Here is a 27,133-nt window from a genome sequence, read left to right on the forward strand (position 1 = left end):
AATCAACCTCTGCCGCTCATCTATAGGAAAATTGATGAGTGAAAAGAGTCGAGAGCTAAACTGTTTGGGCCCAATAACCGTGCAGTTGGAATTATGCACTCTTAAAATATTGCACCACAAGCTGCACATTAGAAGAAAGGAAGTGTTCACGGCTCAGATGCGTCTTGAAAGACAGCGCCTTATTCATCACTAAATACACAGGCTGCTGTAGTGGGTCATAAGAGCACTATTCATCCTGTTGAAATTGTGACAAGAAGGGGATTAATTCATCAAAAGCCTGCACTTTTAAGTACATTCATTCACATACGGTATATATGTATGTCTATGCACTCACAGAAGGTTTCATGAGGTGCACCTGTAGAAGAACATTCTGCTTTTGCAATGGTGTGTGTTATTGAAAAGTTACAATTTGACTATGTTTATTAATGTGGTTATAATTTCTGGTGGTATATAACTGTATTGGATTACATTCTGCTCTTCTTAGATTTAATATAATCACATTATGATTGTGTATCTGTGGTAAGTGAGTGTAAAATCATATTTTTTGTCATTGGTCGCATCTTACTTCCATCCTCTTTTGCTGTCTCACTGAATAATCCTATTGATTTTTACAGAGAGGCGCTTCTAGATCACCATTATGTTCGCTGAAGTGTTATTAAAACTCACAATGAAGGTGGTTTGATTCATGCAGTAATGTGCTTAGTGCGGCTGCCCTGTAGAATTACATCACACTGTCTTAGGGCACCGCTTTATAACGGCTACACATGCGCAATCACTGAATGTTGGACCTCTGACCCCTCGGCCTGACCCCCTGGCGCTCCCTTGGGTAGCATGGGGGTTCTTAGTACAACTAAAAAATTAGCAGCCAAGATCCTGATTGTAAAGAGCAGGAATTCCCGAATTTTTGAATCCGACAAATTAACAAAATCTTCCAGCATTTGATTATTGAAACAATGGGCAAGCAACCCATTTTGAACCCCATGAAACCTGTACTGGAGGGTTTAAGCTATTTTATTACAAGCCTGTAACCCCTCCACTTGTAGCCGCGCCATTCATTCAAACTTTAAAACTCATGATACATAACAACTTCATTTTTAAACATTAATAATGATTAGGAGGGCATGAGAAAGTACAACAACAACACAGCACAGCGGCAACAGAACCACTGTTGCGATAGTGCTGATGAGTTCATTGTAAAGCAACAGTACGGCAAGTCCAACAAGTCTGTAGCTGAATTGCGTTTTCAACATTTTACAGCACATGCATAGGTCGATACAGCTGCTCACTACTCATGATACTTCAAAGGCAGCTACTGCCATCTTGTGGAGTGAATGAAAACTACTCTGGAGGTTGCCTACAGCCACATGTGTTGATTATTTGCTTTGTAGACCCAGCAACTATCAGAGACTGCAGTTAATTGAAGAGAGTGTTAATTGGAGTATTTATGCTTGTACCCTTATTGTATTGTATTACTATATTTTCATGTATGCTGAATATCAAAGCAGCTCTTGCTGAGACTATCACGATGAAAAGTATTGAATGTATGAATTTCAATGTCAAAATGGATGTCTGAAATGTCACATTATATTTATGGTGATGTTACTGTCCGTCATTCATTATCTGGTGTTATGTAAGGTAGATAATGTTGCATAATGTAGCATAATGCAGCAGTGTTAGTGCAATAGCCTACAATTGTAGTTATACTGCGTTTTTTGCAGTGAAATGATTCATAGAGCTCATACTCTATGTCATGAATGATTAAGCACAAAAACATCTGCACTCGGGTGTCATGCAATTTTACATTTTATGTGTTTTGACCAGAGTATTGTCATATACTGTACTCATCTAAGTGATCTCAGTGTTCTAAAAAGAAGTGATGTCTGAGCATTTGTTCTCATTTGACAGCTTTTGCAAAAAATCAAATTGACACATTCGATATCAGCCTAAGGCATACTTCTTCAAATAACACCCTGAGTGGGTGTTTCTTTCTTCTCTCGAAATCATGTGTGGCTGTGTGACGAGTGCTAGAATGAAGTGTACAAAGTGCCTGGATAACTGAAATAACACAACATCGTTGATTTCCAAAATGGGCCTTTTTGTCTCCACCAAATCCATACAACTTTAATTGAAGTAAATAGTCGTTTATAACCAAGCACAACAGCAGGAAGGCCACATACTGTTTTGATTTCAGTTGCTGTTCACAAAAATGTGGTTTTTGATGAAACCATGAGGAGGGGTGGAGTGTTTTCTCTAAGTTTAGTACTAGTTGCTTTTATTTCGAACATACTGTAAATACAAGTTGACATTGAATCCCTTCTCATTAGTGATATTAGCATTAATATCATTTCACATCATAATTTCTTTCGATCATTTTGAGCGATGATGTAAGTATTTCCACAGTCTGGAATGCTATCGGATTGTAAATATGCAATTATCAAAACGCTGCAAGGAGGGAGAAACTTAAGAATTAGGGATGGTCCAACCAGGGTTAAATGCTGCCGATTCTGATCATTCAGGACTGAAATCATCTAATACCGATAGCAAAGATTAATTATACATTTTTCAATTTACTTATGGTGAAACTGTTGTAAGTCAGGTCATCTTTGCGGGTTATTTCAGCATATTATTCACATAGAATATGCCATCAAATGCGGAGATGTTATTCAGAATGAGACAGGAGTCGAAAATAAGTGGTGGAACCGTTTACTCTCTACTGAAAAAGAACCACTTAACGTCTCAGTTGCCAACAACAATCATATGACCTGGAAACTGAAGTTTGAACTGCACATAACACATTTTACACATCTGTAATTATTAATTCTATGAAACCATGATTTTTTTCCCCCAAGGTTATCATACCTCCGTGAACCAGGAATCGGCATGCTAACATGCATACAGACAAACATATGCACACATGGTGAAATTCAGTCTTGGTGTAGGTCTGCACACTACTTATTGTTTTGTAGGTGCTGCGCTGTGTTTGAGTGGTTAGCACGTAGGCCACACAGCTTGGAGACCCAAGTTCGATTCCACCCTCAGGCATCTCTGTGTGGAGTTTGCATGCATGGGTTTTCTCTGGGTACTCCAGTTTCCTCCCACATTCCAAAAACATGCTAGGTTAATTGGCGACTCCAAATTATCCATAGGTATGAATGTGAGTGTGAATGGTTGTTTGTCTATATGTGCCCTGTGATTGGCTGGCGACCAGTCCAGGATGTACCCGCCTCTCGCCTGAAGACAGCTGGGATAGGCTCTTGAGGATAAGCGGTAGAAAATGAATGAATGAATGTTTTGTAGGCAAAAAGCCCAAGGCAGTGACTTTTGTTTGGCAAAGGAAAAATAACAATTAACTTTCACTATTCTCTCATGTAGCACCAATTAAGATAATATTTACACCTTCCTACAACAAGGACGGCCCAGTTCTTGGTGGTGAAATACGCCCTGTCCTTGTTTGTTTGGTATGATTATAACCTGCTGGAGAACAGCCCGACCCACATTATGATGCTCACGGTGACATATCGCTCAAGATGTTATGTCTCTTCAATGAAGTTATTGTTAAAGCCACTGCATAGAGTAACACAAATGTGTTCTTTGTCTAAATCAAAACAAGGTGAAGTCTGACCACGTATATACAACTGGGACACGCTCTCATTTCATACTCCATAACGGACCCCGGCCAATTGCAATTCATCCTGTGCGGAGAGAGTCAGTTTGTATGACCTTCCAAGATGCAGCTATTCCCATGATAAACCCATCTATCTGAAGGGTTTTCTTCCTGCCTCCAGCTTTCATGAGCAACTTTGATTTGCCTCCTATGATATGCTATTTCTTGCAACCCCGCCAAAAGTGAGCAAACCCAAATGTGGCAGTTCCTCATCTGCCGGCGCCCCAACAGACGCCATAATTCCCTGCTGACTCAAACATATAATATATTTCCCTTTGTGCTGAGATGAAAATGGGCCAGCCCTGCAGGAGATGCCTTTACTAATGCACCCTGTAGAGGGAAAATCACAGTTTAACATACAATAACGATATTTCTTACTTTGAAATAAATCATGTTGTGTATGCAACCTCCCCTCCTCAATTTTCTGAGGGCAGTTGATTTGAATTTATCTTGCCGAGCGACAAGTTAGAATGATTGAGCCCATTCAAAACAGAAAAAAAAAAATCACTGAACCAATCGGCGTCTTGTCAGGGTTTGTTAGTGCGACCAAGTGCAGAAAGATTAACCAAAAACTACACAAACAATTTTCATGGATATTTATGGAAATATGGAACATGTGCAGTCCGAAAACCCATTACATTTTAGGAACATATTCAGATGGCAACTAAGTGACAATGCATATGTCATCTTTATTCATGACTAATTTTCAAACTAAAATTGAATGTTTCAATATGTTCTCCCCTGACAGTTGAAGGGTGTTGTCACATGTCTTTATGCACCTCTGTCACCTTTTCAAGGTGCACAACAAGCACACCCAAGTAAGAGACCTAAGGTACTTTGTTGTTGTTGGCATTAGCATTTAGAATCCGGGCATTCCGAGTAGAAACGTTGTCATGGTCTTGATTAGTTTTCTATTCGATAACAGTTTGACACCTACAGGATTTAATTGACTTAACTTTGTCTTAACATCACAGGTGAACTCGGCAACACATCTAATCTAAGGCTCTGTCCACACAGGAACGCTCCTGGGATTAGTAAATACAGTGGAACCTTGGTTAGCATCTGCCCCAGTTAGCATGTTTTTTGGTTAAAGTACAACATTTCCACCCCAATTTTTCCTCTGTGCATTCTCAAGTTAGCATACAATATGGTGCATGTCTTGTCATGTTATTAATTCACTGCATGAGTCCATGTGTTGTTTTTATATCAGAAAGCGCCCCTCTTTGTTAGCATCCTATTAGCTAGAAAACAAATTTAAACCAAAACCGGAAGCCCATTTACGATTTCATCAGTGGTTGATAAAAGTTTGTTTCTACCATTTTCCGTTCTTTAGTATTCAGTAGTAGAACTTTGGTAAGTTTCAGGAAAATTTCAGTTCTAAACCAAAAAAGGGAGATAAAAGCCTTTTTGTGAAAAGATACATTACAAGCATAACTTTCACTTTGACACAAATGTAGCCATATATGTTTAGCCAAAATGTCGAAACAACAAACATAATCAACACAATTTTTTTTTCGTTTTACATGCAAATAACTACTATGGACTATTTACAATTTTCACATTTGGAACTGAACTGTGTGTGTGCACGTTCCCTTAGCCGTTTTTAAGCTCCCTCGCGTAAATTAAATTCGGCATGGGTTTTTTTTACAAGTCAAAGATGCAGGCTGTGCTTTAATCAAATTTACTTCTGCCACCTTGTGGCCGTTTTTTCGGCTTAAAACTGCATCGAACGTGGAGTTGCATCATCACCTCTTTGTGTCTCCTGTGTTGAGGAGCGTATACCTCTAATCAGATGAGGATGTTGTGCTTATGTACAATCTGGTGTTTGCAGTACATTTACATTTATATTTTAATCATTCATTTCATGATGGTTTAGTGGATGTTTCATGTTATTTGAAGCTGGATGGGAGAATGTTTTAATGAACAAAATAATGTAATATGGTGTAGATCCGCACTGAAACTACTTGAGACTGAATGAACAGCTCCTCTATTGTTTGCAACTAAGAAGTGCACTGCATTGTGTTGCTTTAAGATCCCTAACATTCTGAATGAAGATAAGTTTGAAGATGAGTTTTGCATAGTATTGTTTGCATTAATTCTGGATAATTGCATCACGTTCTTCTTTTTTTGGCTTTGTCCTATAGGCTGTTGTGTGGCTGAGAAGGCAAGGCGCTGCACCTAGGCTTGGTGCCTAGTTGACACATGGAGTAGTGACTGGAGCCGTGCTGGATGGAGGCCAAGACACTGGATGGCGAAGACGAGGAAGCACACAGTCTTGTGGATCGCTTGTGATGTTTGTTCTCTTTCTGTCACGTGTGGAACGATGGCACAGAGAATCCGGATAGACAGTCAAGGCTAAAGAAACATTTGTGAAGAGAATCTCGGTTTTGTTTCTAAGAGATTGTAGGGCTCGGGTAGACACAACGCTCCAATTCCTTCGTGTTATTGTGTTGGATTGGCAAGCAGACCACCATGGCCAGGTATCATAACAAAGCCTCCTGGTTATTGTTGTTCGTTCATCTGGTGCTAACAGGAATAGCATTGGAATATGAAGGTGTTCCTGGTCAGTGGACTCGCTATGGACAATGGGATGCAAAAACAACAGGAGAACTCAGCTTCATTCTCAATACCAACATCAGCAAAGCTCTGGTGCTTTACCTGGACGATGGCGGCGACTGTGACTTCCTAGAACTGCTCATATTGGATGGGAGACTCAATTTGCGCTTCGCAATCCACTGTGCAGAGCCAGCATCCCTGCACACGGAAACACGCGTCAACGACCTGCGCTGGCACCGGGTGATCCTCTCGCGGAATTACCGAGAGACCAAGCTAACAGTGGACAATGAAGAGAAGGCGGCGGAGGTCAAGTCCAAGAGGAAAGAGATGGTCGTGGCCAGTGACCTCTACGTGGGCGGGATCTCGCCTGATGTGCGCCTCTCCGCCCTAACATCCAGCAACGTAAAGTACGAGCCGCCTTTTCAGGGCCTCATCGCAAATCTGAAAGTAGGGGAGGCCCTGCCGTTGCTTTTGGACGGCCAAGCTGTCCACAGCGACTTGGACTACATATGTGCCGCACACCCGCCCTGCAGCAATGGAGGACTGTGCTCCGTCAGCCAGGGCGAGGTCCTCTGTGACTGCATCAACACCAGCTACGTGGGAAGCTACTGCCATGAAGGTGAGGCAAATCACACCTTTGTGTTTGCAGCAAAACACTGTTTTGTGTCTCGGTGAATAATCAACAAAGCCCATGGAACTGATTGAAGTCAAATCTATGAGACTACAGTCAGTTATCTATGCAGAACAACTTCTAATGTGACAGCAGCTTGATGCCATGTGTTTACTCAGGAACCACTCCAAAATACACAGGAGATCATTTAAAAGCCTCTCTTAACTTTTAACCATACGACTGAAAACTTCCAACACAAGTCAAGCTTATCTTTCATTAGCAAATATTTGTCTTTAATATGCCTATTTAGCCGCAAATCAAACAAATGAATAAATAAAAAATTAAAATGTAGGATCCCAGTAGTGGCTACAATAGCATACCTGCCAACATGTATGCATTTTTTGTACTGGGCATGTATTTTGACCCTTGAATACGCTTGTATACACTTTGCTGCTGCCCAGGTATGTATTTTATTGCCTTTTGCTAATTTCCATTTGGAGTTCATTCTCAGGAACGTAGATTAACCCCTATTGATGCGTCAGTGTATGCTACAACGACTCCCTCCTCCCCCTCTTGGATAGTGTATATTTTCGTTAGCTAGTTCGTTTATATGACTCGTTCAAAGGCCGTACAGCCCAACTCATTTCCTCCGATTTTTGATCAACATTTTCTATAAAAAATGATAAAAAATAACTGTTGTAACACATTGATTTTTTAAATTAACGTCATTCCCTCGCCGCGATGGAAGTTAAGCTAGTCGACCAGAGTTTTTCATCCCGTCACACATACAACCCTAACAAAGAGCTGTAAAAGCAGCAGGGTCCAAAGTGCGACCCAGCAGCCATTTGCAGCCCAAGGCACATTTTTTTTATTGGCCTGTGGCACTTTGGAGGAAAAAGAAAGCATAATTTTGGGGGGAAAGTGTGACTACTATGTCTACTACTAATAATAATGCAGTAATAATGCAGAGTTTTGTCTTTAAATATATGTAAAATGGTGGGCGGACAGAACTTACTGTATAACATTATAACTGATAACATTTTGTCAAAGTTGGCAGGTCTACAATGTGCAAGACAGTAAAAAAAAAATCTACAATAATCTTAAATGCTAAAAGATTGCCGGGGCAACATATTATTTATAATTTTCTCAATATGAATTATAATCAATACCGTATTTCATTTTGGGACATTTTGAAACATTTATTCACATTCTCATTCATACCCGGAGAATGGTTGTTTGTCTATATGTGCCCTGTGATTGGCTGGCAGCCAGTCCAGGGTGGACCCCGCCTCTCGCCTGAAGACAGCTGGGATAGGCTCCAGCACGCTCGGTAGGGATGCGACTGTAGCATGCAACATTGACATTAACATTAACAACTTTGATCCTCCTCCATCTACTGCTATAGAAAGTATGTCAGAGCGAATCATAGCCTGACTTTATTCTGCCATTCATGTGCCAGTCTTGTAGCAAAGTCTTTGGAATAACAATACTGTATGTATGATACATCATAGTATCATCATAATCATCCCAACAGGGAATACAGTGGAATGAATGCAGCTTAAAGATAATATTAGACTATTTGCAATATTCAATCAGAAAAATTATGAAAGAAAGACTAGAATTATCCAGTGGGGACAGGCTGGTATTTAATTTGTTCCACAGTCATTAATTTAAGTAAACAATCCAATTTAGAAATGGATTTGTGAGTGAAATATTCAACAAACACAAGGTATTTAGCAGCTGTGTTAGCTTTGTAGACTGGAAGCAGCTTCCACTGTCAACAAAATAATTTTGTCTGTTTTTCTTCCTATTGCAGCAGGTGTCCAGAAAGAAGTAGAAGGTAAGCCACTGCATTATAAAAATGAGAATAATGACGACGATGCCTAGTCTTTGCAAAGGCTTTTAGCGCAGCCTTAGCGTGTTTGCTCTAATCAGCTTGTTATTGTCAGTTTGGACTGCAGTTCTGACATCCCACAAATTAGCCTGGAAGGACACATGATCATAAGTAGGAAGTTCTTTGTGTTGCTCCTTTTACATGAAATCAGTGCACTCTAGGTGACTGGTGAGGTGTGAAGAGTATGTGGGTGTCGCACAACATGGGAGAGTTTGCATACTGCGTCACGGGGGGGAAAAAAACCAACAACTGCAATGAGACTTATTGTTTTATGACTTCCCCTCTTGTAAGTTTCGCATTTTGGATGATTTGTTTACCAGCCATGAATGACATTTTAGCTCCCAGCTTGACACATGGAGTCAAACATGACTGCAGAAATCTGCTGGCTGATTTCTGAGGACATTCATCAATTTGTTTTGTTATTTTGCACAATGTGACTTCCCAGAGATATTTTGTTCTCTCTGAGAGGAAGGCACTGTCTCATTACTGTGTCATTATCTGAAACAAAGCCGAGCAAACTGGCCGGTTTTCTAATAACATACAGAATGTTAACTGAAAAGTGCAAGGAGGACATTTGTTTAGTAACTATATGAGACTTATACGTCACGTCAGCAAAGTCGGGGTTGTGTGGAAGTGGCGGCCAGCAGGCTCTGGAGAGATGCACTGAACCATACACATTATCAATCATTGTTATGCAGCAAGCTATGCACACCTGCTCTCCAAAAATCCATGAATTTGCTTGGTGTATTTGCGTCAAAAACACAGCAAAAACATGACATGGATGCAAATAGTGCGGAATGTTGTGTTGTTAATGATACATATTTAGTATGCTGTGTGTATGTGTGTGTATGTTTCATAAGCAATAATGGCTTACACACGTAAAGGTGACATGAGCCCCTGCTTGCAGCAAAACGGCAGCCATTATTGGATGACATACTGCAAAGAGAGCGCATCACAATGTTTATTGGATTAGAGCTTGACATGGAGACAGTCCCCTGTGCAGAAGGCATGAAAACAACAATGCCTTGTTTTTGCAATCTAGCTTCCCGTACAGCAGCAAGGCTGGTGTCCTTGCACTGACTGAGTTTTTTTTTTTTTTTTTTTTAATAGACTGCATCAATGCTCGTCCATATGCTTTATTCGATCTTGACTGTGGGTTTGAAGTGCTCTAGGAGTAATCCCTATTGGACAGTGGAATTGCTTAGAGGCAACGGAACAGTTTGGCACAGCAGGTGGCACTTGCCAGTTGTTCATCTACAGTATGCGGCATGTGGGATCCCGTTGATCTGTGTGGACAAAGGCCACGCTGGGGCACGCTCTAATGCCAAAAGCACCCTCTGATGTTTTGAGAGTAGAAAAGCAGGTCTGCAAGCGAGAGATAAGCGCAACCACCTCACATCGCACAAGCGGACCGCAGAGGATTCGCTCAAAGTCCAACACATTGTCATTGCTTTGTTGGATTTTTTTTTTTTTCCTCTTGGTTCAACATGTTTTTATTTCTTTTTTTTCAGAGTTTTATGCACAAGTACACACAGTAATTGCACTCTAGGAACTACAGGAATGACAAAGCAAACATAGACATCCTTAAAAGAAGGACACAGTTGGTCTGAGTGGATGGATCTTCCAGTAGCAATGACCTTGGTCTAATCCCTCATTACAACAGGCTGCATAATACTGTACTTTTCATGCAAAACAAATTTGGCAAATCCTAATCCTTATGCAATGGCTCTTTCTTCCTAGTCGCTTGCTAATTAATGTCTCAATAATGAAGTCATGTTTTTCTAAGCATGTAATTGTATAGTTCCCCACTCTATTCCAAATAATCTTACATTTTTAAGGGACCGTATACAATGACGTTCCCGGCTGCATTAAGGGCTGCTCTGCGCATGTAAAGTATCCCCCACCTGACACACACAGAGTTATGTTCGCTGTCAGCTAATGATAGTGATTTGGCAAAGTTTACCTTTTCAGGTTAGTTTTCATTGAAACAAACTGCTGTTTTAAACACGTCAATTCACGTATACTTTCTTATATGTTTTGGTTGAAAAATGTCATCATTTGACATTTGCATACAACCCCTTTTGTCATGGTTGAAGAATGAGAACTGAAGAAATAGTGAAAACTTTTTTGGGGTTAAACCCGTCCCTGCAGAACCCAGTCAACCTAGAAAGTTTGAAATAGAACAAGCTCCAACTCGCTATAAAAAAACAAAACAACACAGACTGGCTCAGAGATGTGGATTCCGTATAAAGATAGATCCTAAGTGCCATAGACACAATATTTTCAAAAAATGCTAATTAACATGTTTAGAATCTCAGCGTTATTAACACACCAAGTCCACATGGAAATGAAGCTGCCGGCTGCCAAGTACAATTTAGCCAATCAGACGACTAAAAAAAATCAACACCAATTGCCTTTTTCATGCACTGTGACATTTATATTCCTTTTATTCAGTGAGCCGGCATTTAAAATGAAGTTTAAAAACAGCGCAAGACAATAAGAAGATCAATTGTAATACAAGGATGTTATAACATGAAAAATAGCATTTAAAAAGAAGACAATGTACTGAAGTGATGGCATTTAAAAAATGTGGAGCTGAATATCAACATACTAACTATAACACTGTTTGCATGTGAACAAAAGGCCAGGAATTATTTTAAAAAATATATGTTTGTAAGGAAATGTCCTTATTATTTTTTACATCCATACCAACAATACCGGAGTGCCTTCATGAGACTGTAAGCTCAATCAAAAAAGCTCAAAGCAAAATGCCAACATATAAATTACCGGAGCTTCCATTGCCTGCTGTTTTAGTTGCCTTTCTGCCATTTAAAAATAGCAAACCGAAGAGTATGAGGAAGGGAGGGAAAGGCAGTTTATGTTCATATATATGCTCCTGGGACTCTATCTCTGCATTTCCACGCTGAGATTTGGCTGTAAGGCTCAGCCAAGTAGGATAAGAATATTCAATGCGGTGACTGCCTGACTACGATATTTTACTAGGCCAGGCTACGACAGATCTCATCCACTTTGCTTCCAATCCTACTACAGAAGTCACAGAAGTCAAAGCTTGGTTGGTCAGAGTTTTTGTCACATTCCGCCTGTGACGCTTTGACCTGCATGGGTCACATGGTTTGCTGTGCATTGTTTAGATGCATAAGATGTGTTCTCATGGGAATTTTAGTTGGCGAGTGTACTACGCAGTTCCTTGGGGTGGCATTGAATTGCAAAGCATAGAAATAGAACTACCACACACAGTGGTCATAAAGTCATAACTTTACTCATAACATATATATCAACTGCACACATAACATATAAAGATTCACTGGGTAGCATTTAATTGGCATATTGGCATACATATTTTAAGTAACTCCCCAGAAAACCAGTAGAACAGTCGTTGATTTTATTTAGCTCTTTTTTTTCCCATTATCATCAGCAATTTATTATCATAACTTACCACCGCTATCATTTTTAGTGTAAGTTGGAACTTATAACTAAATTTAGCCTTAACATATTAATTGCAAAATGAAATTATTGGCCAAGGAGAGCAGGGGGCAGTGTTGTCCTTACTCAGTGAAGCTACAGTATGTGCGGTTACGTATTGTCGATCTCAAACGAGTCTTATATTTACCAACCAAACAGCTTAGGTCAAAATTCAAGTTATTTAAGTCATTTATGTGAGTGTGTCCTAATCATTGGGTTAAAAGAGTGTAGTTATTTGACTATGAAATGGTATACTTTGCCATTAGTATTACCATTGTTGTCTAAATAGTGTGAGTACCAAGATAATTGTGTCTTGCCTACAGTCAAACATGGTGGTGGTAGTGTCAGGGTCTGCATGAGTTCTGCCAGAAGCTGGGGAGCTGCGGTCCGTTGAATTCCAACCTGCACTGTGACATTCTGAGGGAGAATATGATCCTTTCATGGCAGTTTTCTAACATAATGATCTAAAGATGACTATGTATTGTCCCCTGAGAAGATATAATTCAATGGTTGCTGACAGGGTGTACTGTTTGTCAGTAGTTTTTGTCCAAATCCTGCTAATTCCTTTTGAGAACAGACCTAAAAATGGATGGTTAGGTTGCCACCCAGACGTTTCCACTCCTGACTGAGTGGTGTTTTGCAGTTTGGTGCTGCTGGGTGTGTCTTTTGTCTCTGCCTCGCCACAGTCGTGATGAGCGATACACACCCTCCCCTACGTAGCTGGAGGATGACAGACACCTTAAGGTGGTGATGGTCCTCGAACTGCTGTCCGGTTGAATCTCAACACTGCTGGTGAAAATGAGGTGGCCTGAGGGGTGAGGGGAGCAGAAAGAGGAGGTGGTCGTGTTTTTATGTCGAGTACGATGTATTGGTATGTTGTCTCGGAGCAACAGCCTCTGTGGGAGTGTATATAGCTGTGTGCCATTCAAACGGCATCTTGTGTGTGTGTGTGTGTGTGTGTGGTGCATGAACATACAGTACCTGTTCCCTTGGGTGAATGTGTTTTGCACACGTAGACATACTCTGACCTGCATCTTTATAATATTCCCTAGTGACTTAACCTGAAGGCATGTTTCTTCTTAGCGCTACAATTCAATTCAGTTTGTCAAAGTACAGTTCATACATTTAAACCCTGATCTGCCTCATGTCTCTAGGTAGGATACTAGGTAGAAATACTCCAATATGCAATACTAAGTTACAGAAAAATACCATATTTATTTGAAATGGTATGTTTCAACAAAAGTCATTAAAAAAATTCTGGCCATCCAAACGACCAGTCCAGGGTGTCCCCCGCCTCTCGCCTGAATACAGCTGGATAGGCTCCAGCATGCCCGCGACCCTCGTGAGGATAAGGATCCACTAAAACAACCTGTCAACTCCTATCAACAAGTATGACAAGTAAATCTTTAAAAAAAATTACCAATAGGATTTCATGGAATAATGCTAGCAATGTGGCAATAATACAATTTGGAAGCCGCACATTTCTATGTAGCACAAACATCAGTATCAGAAAAAAATGTAAAAAATGCAAACCCCATCTCCCATAGCTCATTTTTCTGTTGCAAGTATGCCAGCGGCACGTGTCTCCTTCCTTAAAGTATTAAACACTTGTTGCAAATTGTATATAGACCTACCAAATTAACTGATCCTCATCTTCATTGCTTGTAAACTGAAGTGAACTCCAAGAACTGCAATATTGTTATATCACGATAGCATTTTGGTACCATCAATCTATGTTGTTACCGTAACAGTTAACAATAGCACCCCAAAAACAAAGCACATAGTATGGCACTGAATTGAATTGTAATTTTGGATGAGTCTTAACGGTGACAAAGGGGGCGCGTGGTCCTGTGGGAGCGTTATGTAGAATGCTGATGCAATGAACAGAGTTGTTTGTGCTGGCTGGCACAGTGGGGCTCATGTGCTCAGCAGAAGTGTTATGTTTTGTCATGCCCATCTCCTTTCTGGCGCAAAAGGCGGTTGAAGTATGCCACATATACTCCCTGCCAGGCTGCATATTGATGTGTGTATGTGCCTGCGTGCGTGTGTGTGTGTGTGCCCGCGCGCAGAGGAAATAGATGTAGGAGTGAACAACTTGGCGCCCGCTGCTCCTTTCTCCTTTCTTTCTTTCTTTCCTTTTTTTTCTTCTTCGCTGGCTGATGTGTTACATGATGATTGGTGAGTGATGTCATTGTATGAGTGCTGCAGCAGCAGAGCTGTTTACTCCTTAGTGCTAAAACCTGTAAATCCACTATTCAGGTTGGCATAATATGCTTGGTAAGATTCTGTTATCGTCACTTAGAATTTAATGGATGAGGATGAATGTCAGCGTTGCCCTTTTCCAGCATCCTGTTAGGTAGGGTATGCGGCTTGACTGAGCATTTAGATGGAAATAAAAGTGCACAAGTAGAAAGTGTTGATTGGGACATTTCAAACACTGTCTGCATTAAGATATGTGTTCCATTTGGGGAAAAAAAGCATCTTTGTGAGCAACTATGACGAGGGTTGCGCCAATCAAGATGTTTTTTTTTCTTTCCTTTCCCTCCCTCCCTTTTGAGATGTCTGTCTCTCTTTTACTTTGACTCCCCCTCCTTTCCACGTTTTGAACTTCGACATCCGTGCCTACCCCAGGATGTCTGTCACAAACTGCAGTCCAACATTGTGACAATGCTTTTGTTTTTCCCGATCCTCTTTATGAACTTCCTGTTTTTCCGTATCCTTTTTTCTGTTCTTTCCCTCAAGGTCTGGCGCACCTGATGTTAAATCGCCAAGGTATGGGGTCTATTGGTTTGCTTTTCCCTCCCAGCCACTTGATCACAACATCCCCACCCTTCTGTAGATATCATTCCAGTTAACTGTGCTGCACTAATATCTCCTCTCCTCCTCTTTGATTTTCCATATATATACTTACATATTCATTTTTGCTCGCTGTCATGTTACCATGGTCATCGCTCACTCAATTCCTGTCCATCAAACCTTTGTCCTGACCACTGACTGAGCCACTGGAACATCACCTATGACCTCTGCAGTTTTACGTCCAGGTAATACACCAATGCTCATAGCATCTTTTTGGTTTGCTCTCAAGCCAAAAATGTGTCTTGGGTTATCAGCAGCTCACTGACTTTCTTCCTGCCAAGATAATGGGATGAATACATGAATATATTCTGACAATAATTTACTGTTATAAGCATGATTTGCCATTCAAATGTAGCAGTCAGTTAAAACGATGTTAGTTTTGGTATCGGTGATAGGTTGCAAATGATACACTGTAAATTCTGTATGCCACATACTTCAAGTAATAATATTTCCCTGCACATTGCATCAAAGTTGCTCCATACATTAAGGCAAAACCTTCACTTGCTGCAATGTTGGACCAATTCTATGGACTGCATTCAGCAACTCTGACCTATATATTTACGCTATTTTTTTTCTTCCTTTGGAGATTCAGATAAAAATTCACCACCCCCGTCTCCATGGCAATCATTTCCCTCTAAACACAGACCTGCCTTTGATGACCTACTCCGGCAGTAAAATACACAGCTCGTGTCCTCCATTTTCTCATTTGCAAAATGTCATTTCGAAGAGAGATAAAACTGATCTTTGCGATATTCTAATGAGACAAAACCTTTTTATTGGAAGTCACAGACTTTAGTTGCAGCTTCTCTGCTCTCTCTTTGTTTTCTCCCTTCCACAGGTTCGTAGATTGCATATTGCTTATTTTGTTTTCAGCACACCTACAGTTTTAAGTATACAGGTATTTAGGAATAGTGGAATATTTAATGTTCTTCCGGGACGCCAGCCAATATAATTGATTTTTTTTTCTCCCATAGAACATTAATGTTTTTGATACAATTTTTACATGCAATTGTAAAAATATGTTAACCACTGCCAATAGTACCTTATTGACATTGTGACACAGAAGAAAAAGTGTTTGGCACTAAAAAATATGATACCCCAAACAGTTCATTCACCGAAATGATTTTTACAATATAGGAAAGGATTGAACTGTCTTTGATCACCTTTTTTTTTTTTTAAATAATCTTTTTTCATTCGTCATATATTTGGGTCCATAGTGTAACTTTGAATCGTGAATATGCATCCTAAAACACTTAATTGTCATATCAGTGTAAAAGGTACTTAACCACTGTCAAAATTAACATTAACAAAAAAATGTATAGCTTATTCATCAGAGGCGAGTTGCTTCAAATAAAAACCTGATGTTGCGCATTTTGTGGCGCACATGAAATATGATATCACAGGTTTCCTTATACATCAAATTTGGTTTTCTCTTCATTATACGTGTTAAAATATTCCAAATTGTACCACCTCATTCAACTTTCCACGGTTAGTGCAGTGTACTGTTTGCCTGTGAAAATTCTCATTCATCCAGATCTTTGTATATTGAATATGGCCAGTCTAGACGCCATCGATTCAAAGCAATATCATTTTATATTTACACTCAACAAAAACATGAATGCAACACTTTTTCAAAGACCTAAAATGTTAGTATGTACACAAAAGGCCTATTTATCTGTCTAAATCAGTGTGAGTAAGCACTTCTACTTTGCTGAGATAAACAATCCACCACACATGTGGGGCATATCAAGTTGCTGACTTGACTGTATGATTATTACACAGGTGTACCTTAGGTTGGTCACTATACCACAGATGCTGCAAGTGTTGCAATATGCATACCAACAGAGTGACTTGAATGTTCTTTTCTCTATAATAAACCATCTTTGAAGGTGTTTCAGATAATTTGTAACCACACCAGTCCAACTCCTCCACAACCAGCATGGTTACCTCCAAATTGACCATCCACCCAGGCTGTAGGATTATATAGACATGGTACATACCAAAAAAAAATTAGACTCTCATCTTTCATCAGAAAAAAGTTTCTACCTTTTACGTTCTTCAGTAATTAGCAGTAGAACAAAAAAAAACACAACTCAAAACACAAAAAAAATTGTTTTCCATAAAAATGTACAAAATTCACAAACATAACACCATAAACTACTTACAATGTTCACATTTGCAAATGAACTGTACGTGTGCACACGTGAGAATGCATTCAAATTTACATTTGCATGCCTTTTCACTTCCTGGTTGCAGTACACTGTTTATTTCTATGGGAAAGATGCCGAGCTCTTATAAAATGCACTTCTGTGGCAGTTTTTTCTGGCTTAAAATAGCACCATATGTACTCTCTTTTATGGTGCAATTGTGCCATCACCTCTTTTTGCCTCTAGTGCAAAAAACGTTTGGGTTGAAAAACATATAAGACGTATAAGTATGTCTTTGGTAGTGAATGAGTTAATAAAACGGTTGGACTCTCGCGGTGCATTAATAACACAAGACACACACCATATTGTAAACGTACGGAAAACGTACGCAAACCGAGGAAAAATTTTGCCAATTTTTTTGCGAAAAATACGCTAACCAAGGTTCCACTGTGTAACGATATATTCACATAATTGGTGAACCTCTTGAGTTGAATAACACTGAGGTGGTACAATAGACTGCCCTGGTTAGTGTGTTTTTCGGTTAATTAGTTAATTAATATTAATTAATTAATCGCTGCATTAGTCCAACTGCGTTCACCAAACATCCTTCCTTTTTGGCATCCTTATTAGCGAACCTAAAAAAAACGTAAACCGGTAACGAAAGTTAATTCGCCCGCCTATGACATCAACAGCAGGTGACTCTCTTAAATGTCAACACAAAGCAAGTTTTTATAGTTTACAATTATAGTTTACATGCATAAAACAATACTAAATGCATATAAATTACAAATGAAAAGGATCAATGAACATTTAAAGCTACTTTTACCTGCATTAAAGACGTGACTGGCCAGTTTTCAGTCATGTCAAGAATCTTCAATGAAGGTAAAAGGAAGCTTAAATGAATTGAATTGAATTTACATTATTTCTTACAGGTAATTTTGCCCTGGTTAAATATCCATTTTGGTTTGAGTCGGACCATCTGGAACAAATAATAACACTAACCAAGGTTCCACAGTAGATTAAATATAACTCACACAAAAGCACACATTTTTTGTGATAGCACCACAGAAAACGGGAAAAGCTGTGATATGATAGAACCAGAGATGGTACGCTCATCTTTTGTTGAGTGCATGTGAAGTAACTTCATATCTCGTCTGTGAAATATTTTTATTTAGATGCAACACAAACAGTGTGGAATTACCCAGCTGGGTGATTTTGTGTGCATTTAGGGTAAAACTGACTGCATAAACAAAGTGTCAAAGTCGGTTACACTAGATGGGGGGGAGCTCGCACTCTATAGATGGTTTTCACCCACTATAAAGTGTTGCCTTCGGGCTGTGGATGACTTTGCCATCATAGATTCGCTGCTTATTCCCTTTTGCTCAGACAGATCTCATGATGATGATATCGTGCTACAGTAAATGCTATCACTGCCTCTACAGTGTATAGACAAACAATGACTCGTGCATTATAATAGCGCTGCAGTATCAAATATTTACTGAGTCACACCATAAGTGGGTCCTAAAGGTCAACCATACTGCGATTTGTCCTGAAATGAGGCCTGAATGTAATTGCTCCATTTCATGCATCAATAAGAAGACATTTTGGAGATAATTACCCCCCAGGCAATACTAGCACACTTTCAATTTGTAGCAAAGCAGTGTACATCTAATTGCAAGAGAAATACTGTACGTGAGATGGAAAAGTTTGACCGCATATTTGTTATTAACAGTGGCACTTGTCAAACTGTTAGCCCCAAGGCTTGTGTTTTTTGTTGAGCTGTTTTGTTTTGGATTTGATAACAAATTACTTCAAATCAAATATACAACATACTGTTGATACCCCCCCTGTGGGACTAGCCACACAGTCTAGAAATTAATTTAAATGGTTGTTTTTATGCTCAGATAATGTTTGAAAGTGACACGCCTGTGTGTGTGTGCGTGTGTGTATGTGTTGCTTATGTATCCCCCAATGGACTCAGTGGTCAACAGCTACCCATATGCCAATGCCACTTGACTTTTGCTGGGGTGCTCACAAATGAACCCCCGCCCCCCCCTAAAGACTAAACCACCACCTGTGCCCCCAGGCTTTAAATTGGTAAATGTGAGAAGCCTCGTAATAATAACCAATCCGCATGTTATCATTTTAATGTGACTGCACGACATCAGTGTAACAGGTGGGCTCGTAAGATGAATGAGCAGGTGATGGCCACATGGTGGTACAACCCCGTTTTTCTCTTTCTGTATTTAATGTGCTTCATGCTGTGACAGTCAGCGGCAAATGCATAGCTTATGAGCATGGGGACAATAATTAGCCAAGTGAAAATACATGTCTAAGAGGAACCTTGGAAGCTCCAGGCTCCTCTGAGAAATCCATAGCCACAAGGAGCATCACCGTAATCCCCTTGGATGTAAACCTTGTGGACCCTCGGAAGTTTTAATCAATCTACAATAGGAAGCTGTTAGAGCTTCGTACATTGGCATTGTATGATTTTTAGCGTGGTTAAAAGAAAACTACAAATTATTTTTTAATTTTTCCCATCATCCACAATCCCTATGTGAGACAAGAACACTCTTTCCATTTTCTGTGCATTCGAGTAATGCAATATAAATATAAACAAGAGGACCCTTTTCCTACAACTGCAGAGGTGGTTCGTATTGCATTATTTGCCAACAATAGTCGCCTTCTGCTGGTAGTTTTTCATATAAAGCCATCTGAAAAGCATCCAAAATCCTCAACTATAATTTATGCAGAATACATGCAGTACCCATGTAGTAACAGGCACATTGATGATAACATGTAGCTTACAGTATTATGGTCCCGATGAGCATTACTGTAGCTTCTTTCCGAGATGCATTGATTTGACATAGCAACTAACGCTACTTTCAGTCAATAACAGCAGATCAAATCATGGCGGACTACTTTTGGACAATGTGGACGATGAGCTACGGGTTTAGAAGCCGAACGGGCAAGAAGATACATCAGAGTAGAGTCAGGTCTGGATTGACTTGGTGATGTAAAGTGGAGCACATTGTCACCACTGTGAAACGCTTTGTATATTTGACGAGTAGGACACTTCTCCAAGAGACCGCATCACAAACGAATAAATGTTAGCGATAGAAAACCCTGCAGTTGTAGAAAAATGTTTCCACCTACTCAAAATCAACTGGAAAAGACGCCCCAGGCAAGCTGGACCAGACGGTCCATCGAGTAAGTCACCACGATATTGATTGTGATATACGGAGCACATCGTGCTCATATCACACGTCTAAGCACTGTGTCACTACGCCAGAAAAAGGAGTTCGTCTGTGTTAGTGTAGGCTAGCTAGAACTCACAGAAAAGACAACGCCGTGTATTCTTGAGGATGATGGGTAAATGTCCGAAAAAACCTTCAGATTCTTGTAAGACTTATTAGCTTTTTAATTGGAAGGGAGGGATAATACCACAGTATTGTTACTGGTAACCTCACCTCGTAATGATAGGTTGTCCTTACTCATGCAACCTGAACCAGATTCCAAATTGGTAGTTCTTGCAGTAATTAATCTTCATATGAAATTATGCATGGATCTTCTGATCAGAGGGGATCCTCTCACCCAATTGGAGAGTCATGAGACAGCAAATTGGCTCATGTACTGTCTCTCAGTAGGTCTGACATAGGGAGGGGAATATGAGCAGAAAGGTCGCTGTCGTGTAGAAATTCCTAGCCATGCCGGTATATTCTGCTGAGCTTCATTTTCCGCAGCAGTCCTCCACAATGGTCTAATAGCTGCCGCCAAGGTAAACGGTGATGAATTTGCCCACAGTGACAGCAGTTACAAGGTGCTGAATTGCCCCATCAGCATCGGCCGTTTGACTGCAGCCTTGAGCAGCCTCTGCCTCTGAGTTAGTGTCCAAGACTGAGTGGTGTCAGGGCAAACACAGCCGCTACTGCCCTTCCCCGCCGGCCAGTCAATATTGTAGCTGCAAACAATGGAGCAAATCCTGAATAAGAAGGAACACAGAGACGTGGTTTCCTGTTTTTCCAACCACCCATACACAATATGATGATAATCATCTTTATTTATACATGAAGTTGAAGACCTATTAATAAGATTAGAGATGCTCTACATAGCTTTTTAGCTATATCCCATATTTGTATATTTGCAGTGAATAAGCCTATTAGTCATTGGTCATTTGTGTAATGATTATAAAACGTTGTTTTTTTTGTTTGTATCAGTATTGCGTGTACAGTATGTTAGCATGTCTTCCAAAGTAGAGGGCACCGAAAATGGAATTTACAATTACATTCCATGGTGTCTTTATTTTTGGGGGAAAAGTTGTTTCTGTCTCTTAGTCTGTACACACATACCAATACACAGATGACAAAACTATACAGAAGTCTTCATAAAACCTAGATTTCGTAGGTCTCAATCATAATTGCCAGAAACTGCAACAATGGATGGACATTGATATATGTATGTACGTATATATATATATATATATATATATATATATATATATATATATATATATATATATACATATATATATATATATATATAATAGCACACAATTGGCTATTTTGTGATACAAAACGTCAAAGTGAATAACCTCTTCTATCAGTTCTTTAGACTTTTTTTTCCCTGTAGTGGAAGTTTAGTCAAACTGACACGTTCGTACTGACATTTTAAAAATGCCATTCATGAATAAAAGGCTTAGGCACAATTAGCTCCTTTGTTGCTGTCAACAAATTGTATGGTAAAGGGGAAAAAACTGTCTCTGTGCCTCCTGCCTGCCTTGTCTTGTCTCTTAGATCTCACCACTACAACACATTTCTCACAGAGATATATGAATTTTTAAACACTACTCTGGATTTCTTTTTTTTTTTTATTTGTAGCATTGCAATGGAGGTCTGAGAACTCGAGTTGACACTTGGTTCTGTATTGTTTGTAGGTTTATCATTGTGGTATTTCAATAGTCTGGAGTACTTACTGTGTAGACCTGAAGATGATTAAACTATTGGCTAACAAATTCAACTATTCTCCGTTCATAGGGCAAGGGGAGTCATTGGCCACCTTTAAAGGAAACGAGTACTTCAGCTACAACCTGTCCCAGACGCCCATTCAGAGCAGCTTGGATGAGATCACATTGTCCTTCCGCACCCTGCAGAGGAACGGCCTGTTGCTTCATACAGGGAAGTCGGGTGATTATGTCAACCTGTCCCTGAGGGATGGCGCTCTGTGGCTGGTAATCAACCTGGGCTCTGGTGCCTTCGAGGCCCTGGTGGAACCAGCCAGCGGAAAGTTCAACGATGAGGTCTGGCATGACGTTCGAGTGACCCGCAACCTCAGACAGGTGAGGATACTTTTAAACTATTTGGAAAACTACTGTTTGACCGAAAAAAAGGTAATTGAAAATATGCTCTAAGAATCAAGAATCAGTGTTTTCCTCGGGTTTTGGCTTTTCTGGGTTTTTCGTGCTCCCACAAGCTTAATTATAGTCCTTAAAAACGTGACTCACTCAAGAACAAGTTACAGCAAAAGAATAAACAGTGTACGGCTCACGTACAGCCACACTCCTCTCAACACTCAATTGTCACGACATTCATTAACGATAAAGCATTGAAACGTTTACCCCCACGTTGGCGGCAATCTCATTATTGCTAAAACCAAACAAGCAAGCTCTTTAACACGACCCATAACTGCTAGTTTGGTTTGCTAGTTTTTAACCCATGGTCCACCTGTATATAGTTTACTTTCTGTTTTTACGTTTCAGAAGGGGTACAAATGACGATGAGCAAAAGATAAACAGGATAATGATGATAGCACTTTAAAATATTACCACCATATCCCGCAAAGGTGACATTTAGTACAAATGTTTTTTTGAAGGAAAGTTTTATTTGCACGATTGCTCATGCACAAGGTCCTTACCTGGACATGTAATAGAGGATGTAGTTATCGTTTTGCATAATAGTGGAATAACTTGAAGTAATTGGATTATATTTATAGCATTCATAACAAAGTAAGGTTAAAAGAGCCTTGTATACAGTTAATGTAGTGGCATTTTTTATATTGTAGAAAGTCTCCCTTCTCCCACACTGAAGTGGCAGCTTGTTGCTAGGCAGAATTCATGAAGCACAATCTTTTATGCTCCCAGGCCAGTGAAAGAGATGATCATATGCCGCTCATTCCTCCTCGTAGGTCAATCGGGCTCACTTCTTTTTTGTCTGTAACACATGAGTCCCATTCTTTAGAAGTTCAGGTAATTCTAAATCCCTTGAGGAAATATTTTTTAGGTAATACAGTCTTCCGTGAGTGAAAATTCTTGCAAACAAGTGTTGCTTCTAATGAATGTTAAATATGTCTGCTCTGCAGGAGACCCGCTCTTTGTGTTACTATGCTCCGCTAGAGATTACTGGCTCATATTAGGTCATTTCCCTTGTTCTTATGAAACAGATTGCTTTGGTGGAAATAATCAGCATCTTGTTTTATACGCAACCAAGATTACTGTATGTTGTCCCCCCCATCCCTAATCTGTATTATATCGACAAATCACATCACCGTGGATACCTTTAGACCATAACTGTCACATGGGCAACACATTTGAAATACATTTTATCTGCAGATGATGCAACGTTGCAGAGGTCATGCAAGCAACAGCAGAGCTTGTATAATGAATACAGGCAGTGCATGCCAAGTACAACTCAGCCCTAAGGTTTCATATTCATTTGCGCTGTCCAGAGAATAAGGCATGACGCTGAATCCCCCCAACCGATTGCCCGGATGTGTCTTTTATATTAAATGTGACTCCATTTCTATTCTTTTGACTGTGGTCTTTCTATTCAAGCCACTTAACAGCACACTAAACCTTCACTAAATTGACAGATCATGTGATCATACTGCCTATATGCTTTTTACAACAGCACTTCCTTGTTTCCCAGCGTGCTCTGCTATATTGTTGTTGTAAATGACTAATAAGGTAGTTGTTGGTTATTCTGCATTATTTGTTAGTTGTATGTTGTTATTGACATATTACTTTGGAATATTAACCCCCCTGCAATTTCTATACTGCTAGTAAGTTCAATGTGAGGTTTGTTGTTACTCTAAAGAGTTGGCTCTTACTCACAGAACTTTTGAGGGGCTCAGTATTATCTGCGTTATGCCTCAATTGCATCAAAATGTCTATTTAGCCACGTCTGTACAGCATCGACTTTAATTAAAAGATCCTGATACCGATATAACATTTTTATGCTGATATTGGGCTGATAATTATAGGTGACCAATAATATCGGACAACCCTAATTATGACCTGGATGTGCTAAAATCCAATGTTCAAAATTCAGATACAACTCACTAACATAGAACAACAATTTTTCTGATTCACTTGTTGATTTTTGTGCAAGACAGATCCCAAATGCAGAGACTTTAGGCACTGGACTAACAAAGGAGAGAAAACTAAGTACAAACTACACAGAAAATGCAAACTAATGGCGATAGTGCCAGGCAAGATGAGTACAAATAAATAACAAAAAAACAAGAACTTAAGTCGAGCAACTCGGCAAAAACAGGGAGAAACCTGTCATGTATTTCCTCGTATTTGTTGTAGTATTATCCCAGAAAGCAAAGACATGGTGGCAGGCGCAGTCAGAAAGGTCTTAAATAAGGGGAAAAAGGGGGAGGCTCGCTAGGAGCGGCATGTCTAATGAAAACAGTAGCAAAAAAAAAAAAAATACATAAGTGCTCAAACTAAGGCTCACCGGAATGCAAATGAAAATGCAAAGAACTGACAGGAAGCAGAGTGCATGGAAAAATACAAATGTCTAATGAAAAGCAAACAAGCAAAAGAAGGAATAAACTTGATCTTCAAACCACCTCTATGCAACTCAACGATCCGACAACTTAAAGAGCCAGCTGAGCGAAATGGTCCTCAGATTTTTATTAGCACCAGGTGCGCTCCGAGTACCCTCAAACAGAAAGTGCAGCTATGGAGCCAAGACAGGAAGCTGAAACACAAAGTAAGAACACCAACAGGAAATGTATTGATTTTTTTTTTTATTAACTGGAAAACATTTTCCAGTTCTTATGTTTTATCTGTATATGAAGTCGAATAAGCCTTTCTTTCTCGAAGAAATGTTTTGATACTTTGTTGTAATAGGCTGACCACCTCCTGGTGAGCTTTGGTATAAAAACCTCCATTTTGGCAGTTGAATTCAGTCGTTTAATCAACAGAGCATAAAACCGTCCTGGATGTATTAGACTTGCTGGTGGTGCTGCTGTTTTCCCTTTCCCTGTATGGAAGATTGGCAGTGACAAGCACCTTCCAGCTCATGCACAGGTGACCCCATCAAAATGCAGTGGTTCTGCAGGGGCCTCTTGTATGACATTAGCAAGAATGATGTCATCACGCATACATTAAAGACTTAACACGGGTTGTAGAAAGACATGCTGTATAATGGATGATTTTTTTTTATTATTGGTGACATACTGACAAACAGAAACTGACAAACACAAACTGGCGGGTGGTTAGATACAACGGTGTGACGGTAGGTGCTTGCAGGAGCCTCACTTGATCAAGAAATGCGCAAATTTAGTTAGATTGCACTTGAATCGACAAATATTAATATCAGTTATATTGTTTTCATGGTATCATTATTCTTTTTATCATCATAATTATGCCAAATATTTATAGCTGTCAATGATTTCACTTCCTGCAATGATCGCATGTCCCACTAATTTTGTACATGCAATGTATTTTCTGAGAGACTATATTTGTACCGTCAACATGCTGTTCCGGCAAGTTTTCCTGAATTACTTTTGCCTTTTTTTATGCCAACGCTCTGGGCACATATAGCGGGGAGCGTGTGCGACACGTTCAGGCACATAAATTGTGTCAATTCATGCAGAACTTCCTTTGGGCTGAGCTGCCAAGTTATATTCTTACCTCAGCTTATAAAACATCTGCAGCCCAAAAGTCTCACCCCTGTGATCATTTCCGCCACATTGAAACTTTATGGAATTGTGCATCTCTGATAACACTTTATTAATTCCAAGGGAGACATTCAGGGAGTAAGAAATATGTTGAGAAAAAAATACAGTCAATGTTCACTTTCAGTATAATTTGACTAATCTTGTAGTGCATTTCAAAAGAAGGCCTTCCTGTGTATCTAATTCTCCATCAGCAGTATATTATAGAGCCTGCCACATTAATCACAATGTAAACGTACATTCTCCTCCATGCCCGGCTCACTTCCCTAGACTTCCACAGCAAAGGAGATTCAATGCTTGCCACGTCACTTATGCTTTCAGCCATGCATTTGATCCCTGTGTAAATTGCCTTCGCCTCAGATAAGTTACCTCCCTGACATGTAGATATGGAGAACTTTAACTCCCAAGAGAATGCCGGTGGAAACATTTTATTAGATCCGCTAGTGCATTTCAGGCAAGAATTCCTCCAATTACCACCTCCCGCCCTCTCCCCTCTCCCGTCTCCTCTTTTACTGAGGCAGACAAAATCATTTTATTCCTTTTCTGACCCTCATTAATGACGCCGCTGCATATTGATGTGCATGCGCAACACACATGCAGTACTCTTAGCCTGCTTTCCTGATTTATTATTTTTTGGCATGTTTTCGGTCACACTTAAATATTTCAGATCATCAAACAAATTTAAATATTATAATATATTGAAAACAGTTATTATTAAGAGAGGAAAAAGAGGGGAAGACTCACCCAAGAGGTCAAAAAAGACCCCACAACAACATCCATAGCACGACAGGCTTCACTTAAAGGTTAGTATTTGACTCCACCGTAAGAAAGACACTGGGCAAAAACAGCCTGCATGGTAGAGTTCTCTCAATTTTGCCAGAAAACATCTTGATAATGATCAAGATGATCCCCAACTCCTATGGGAAAACACTCTGTGAGACATAATAATGCCACATTTA

General features: G+C 39.8%; 1 protein-coding gene across 2 annotated transcripts in view; it reads left to right on the forward strand.

The window, feature by feature from the left end:
* The window catches only part of nrxn2a (neurexin 2a), a 166,647-nt gene that overhangs the window by 35,015 nt on the left and 104,499 nt on the right, over positions 1-27,133 (forward strand). The window contains exons 6-10 of one of the 2 annotated variants that reach the window (XM_058087433.1): positions 5,809-6,839; positions 8,647-8,670; positions 14,950-14,979; positions 15,237-15,248; positions 22,244-22,545. In XM_058087433.1, coding sequence (XP_057943416.1) covers positions 6,137-6,839; positions 8,647-8,670; positions 14,950-14,979; positions 15,237-15,248; positions 22,244-22,545 — 1,071 coding nt within the window. In that variant the 5' untranslated portion in view covers positions 5,809-6,136. Of the gene's footprint in view, positions 1-5,808; positions 6,840-8,646; positions 8,671-12,876; positions 14,386-14,949; positions 14,980-15,236; positions 15,249-22,243; positions 22,546-27,133 lie in introns of those variants that run through there. The other variant, XM_058087434.1, reaches the window with a different exon arrangement.

This window comes from Doryrhamphus excisus, chromosome 11 (assembly GCF_030265055.1).
Source record: "Doryrhamphus excisus isolate RoL2022-K1 chromosome 11, RoL_Dexc_1.0, whole genome shotgun sequence".
NCBI lineage: Eukaryota > Metazoa > Chordata > Actinopteri > Syngnathiformes > Syngnathidae > Doryrhamphus > Doryrhamphus excisus.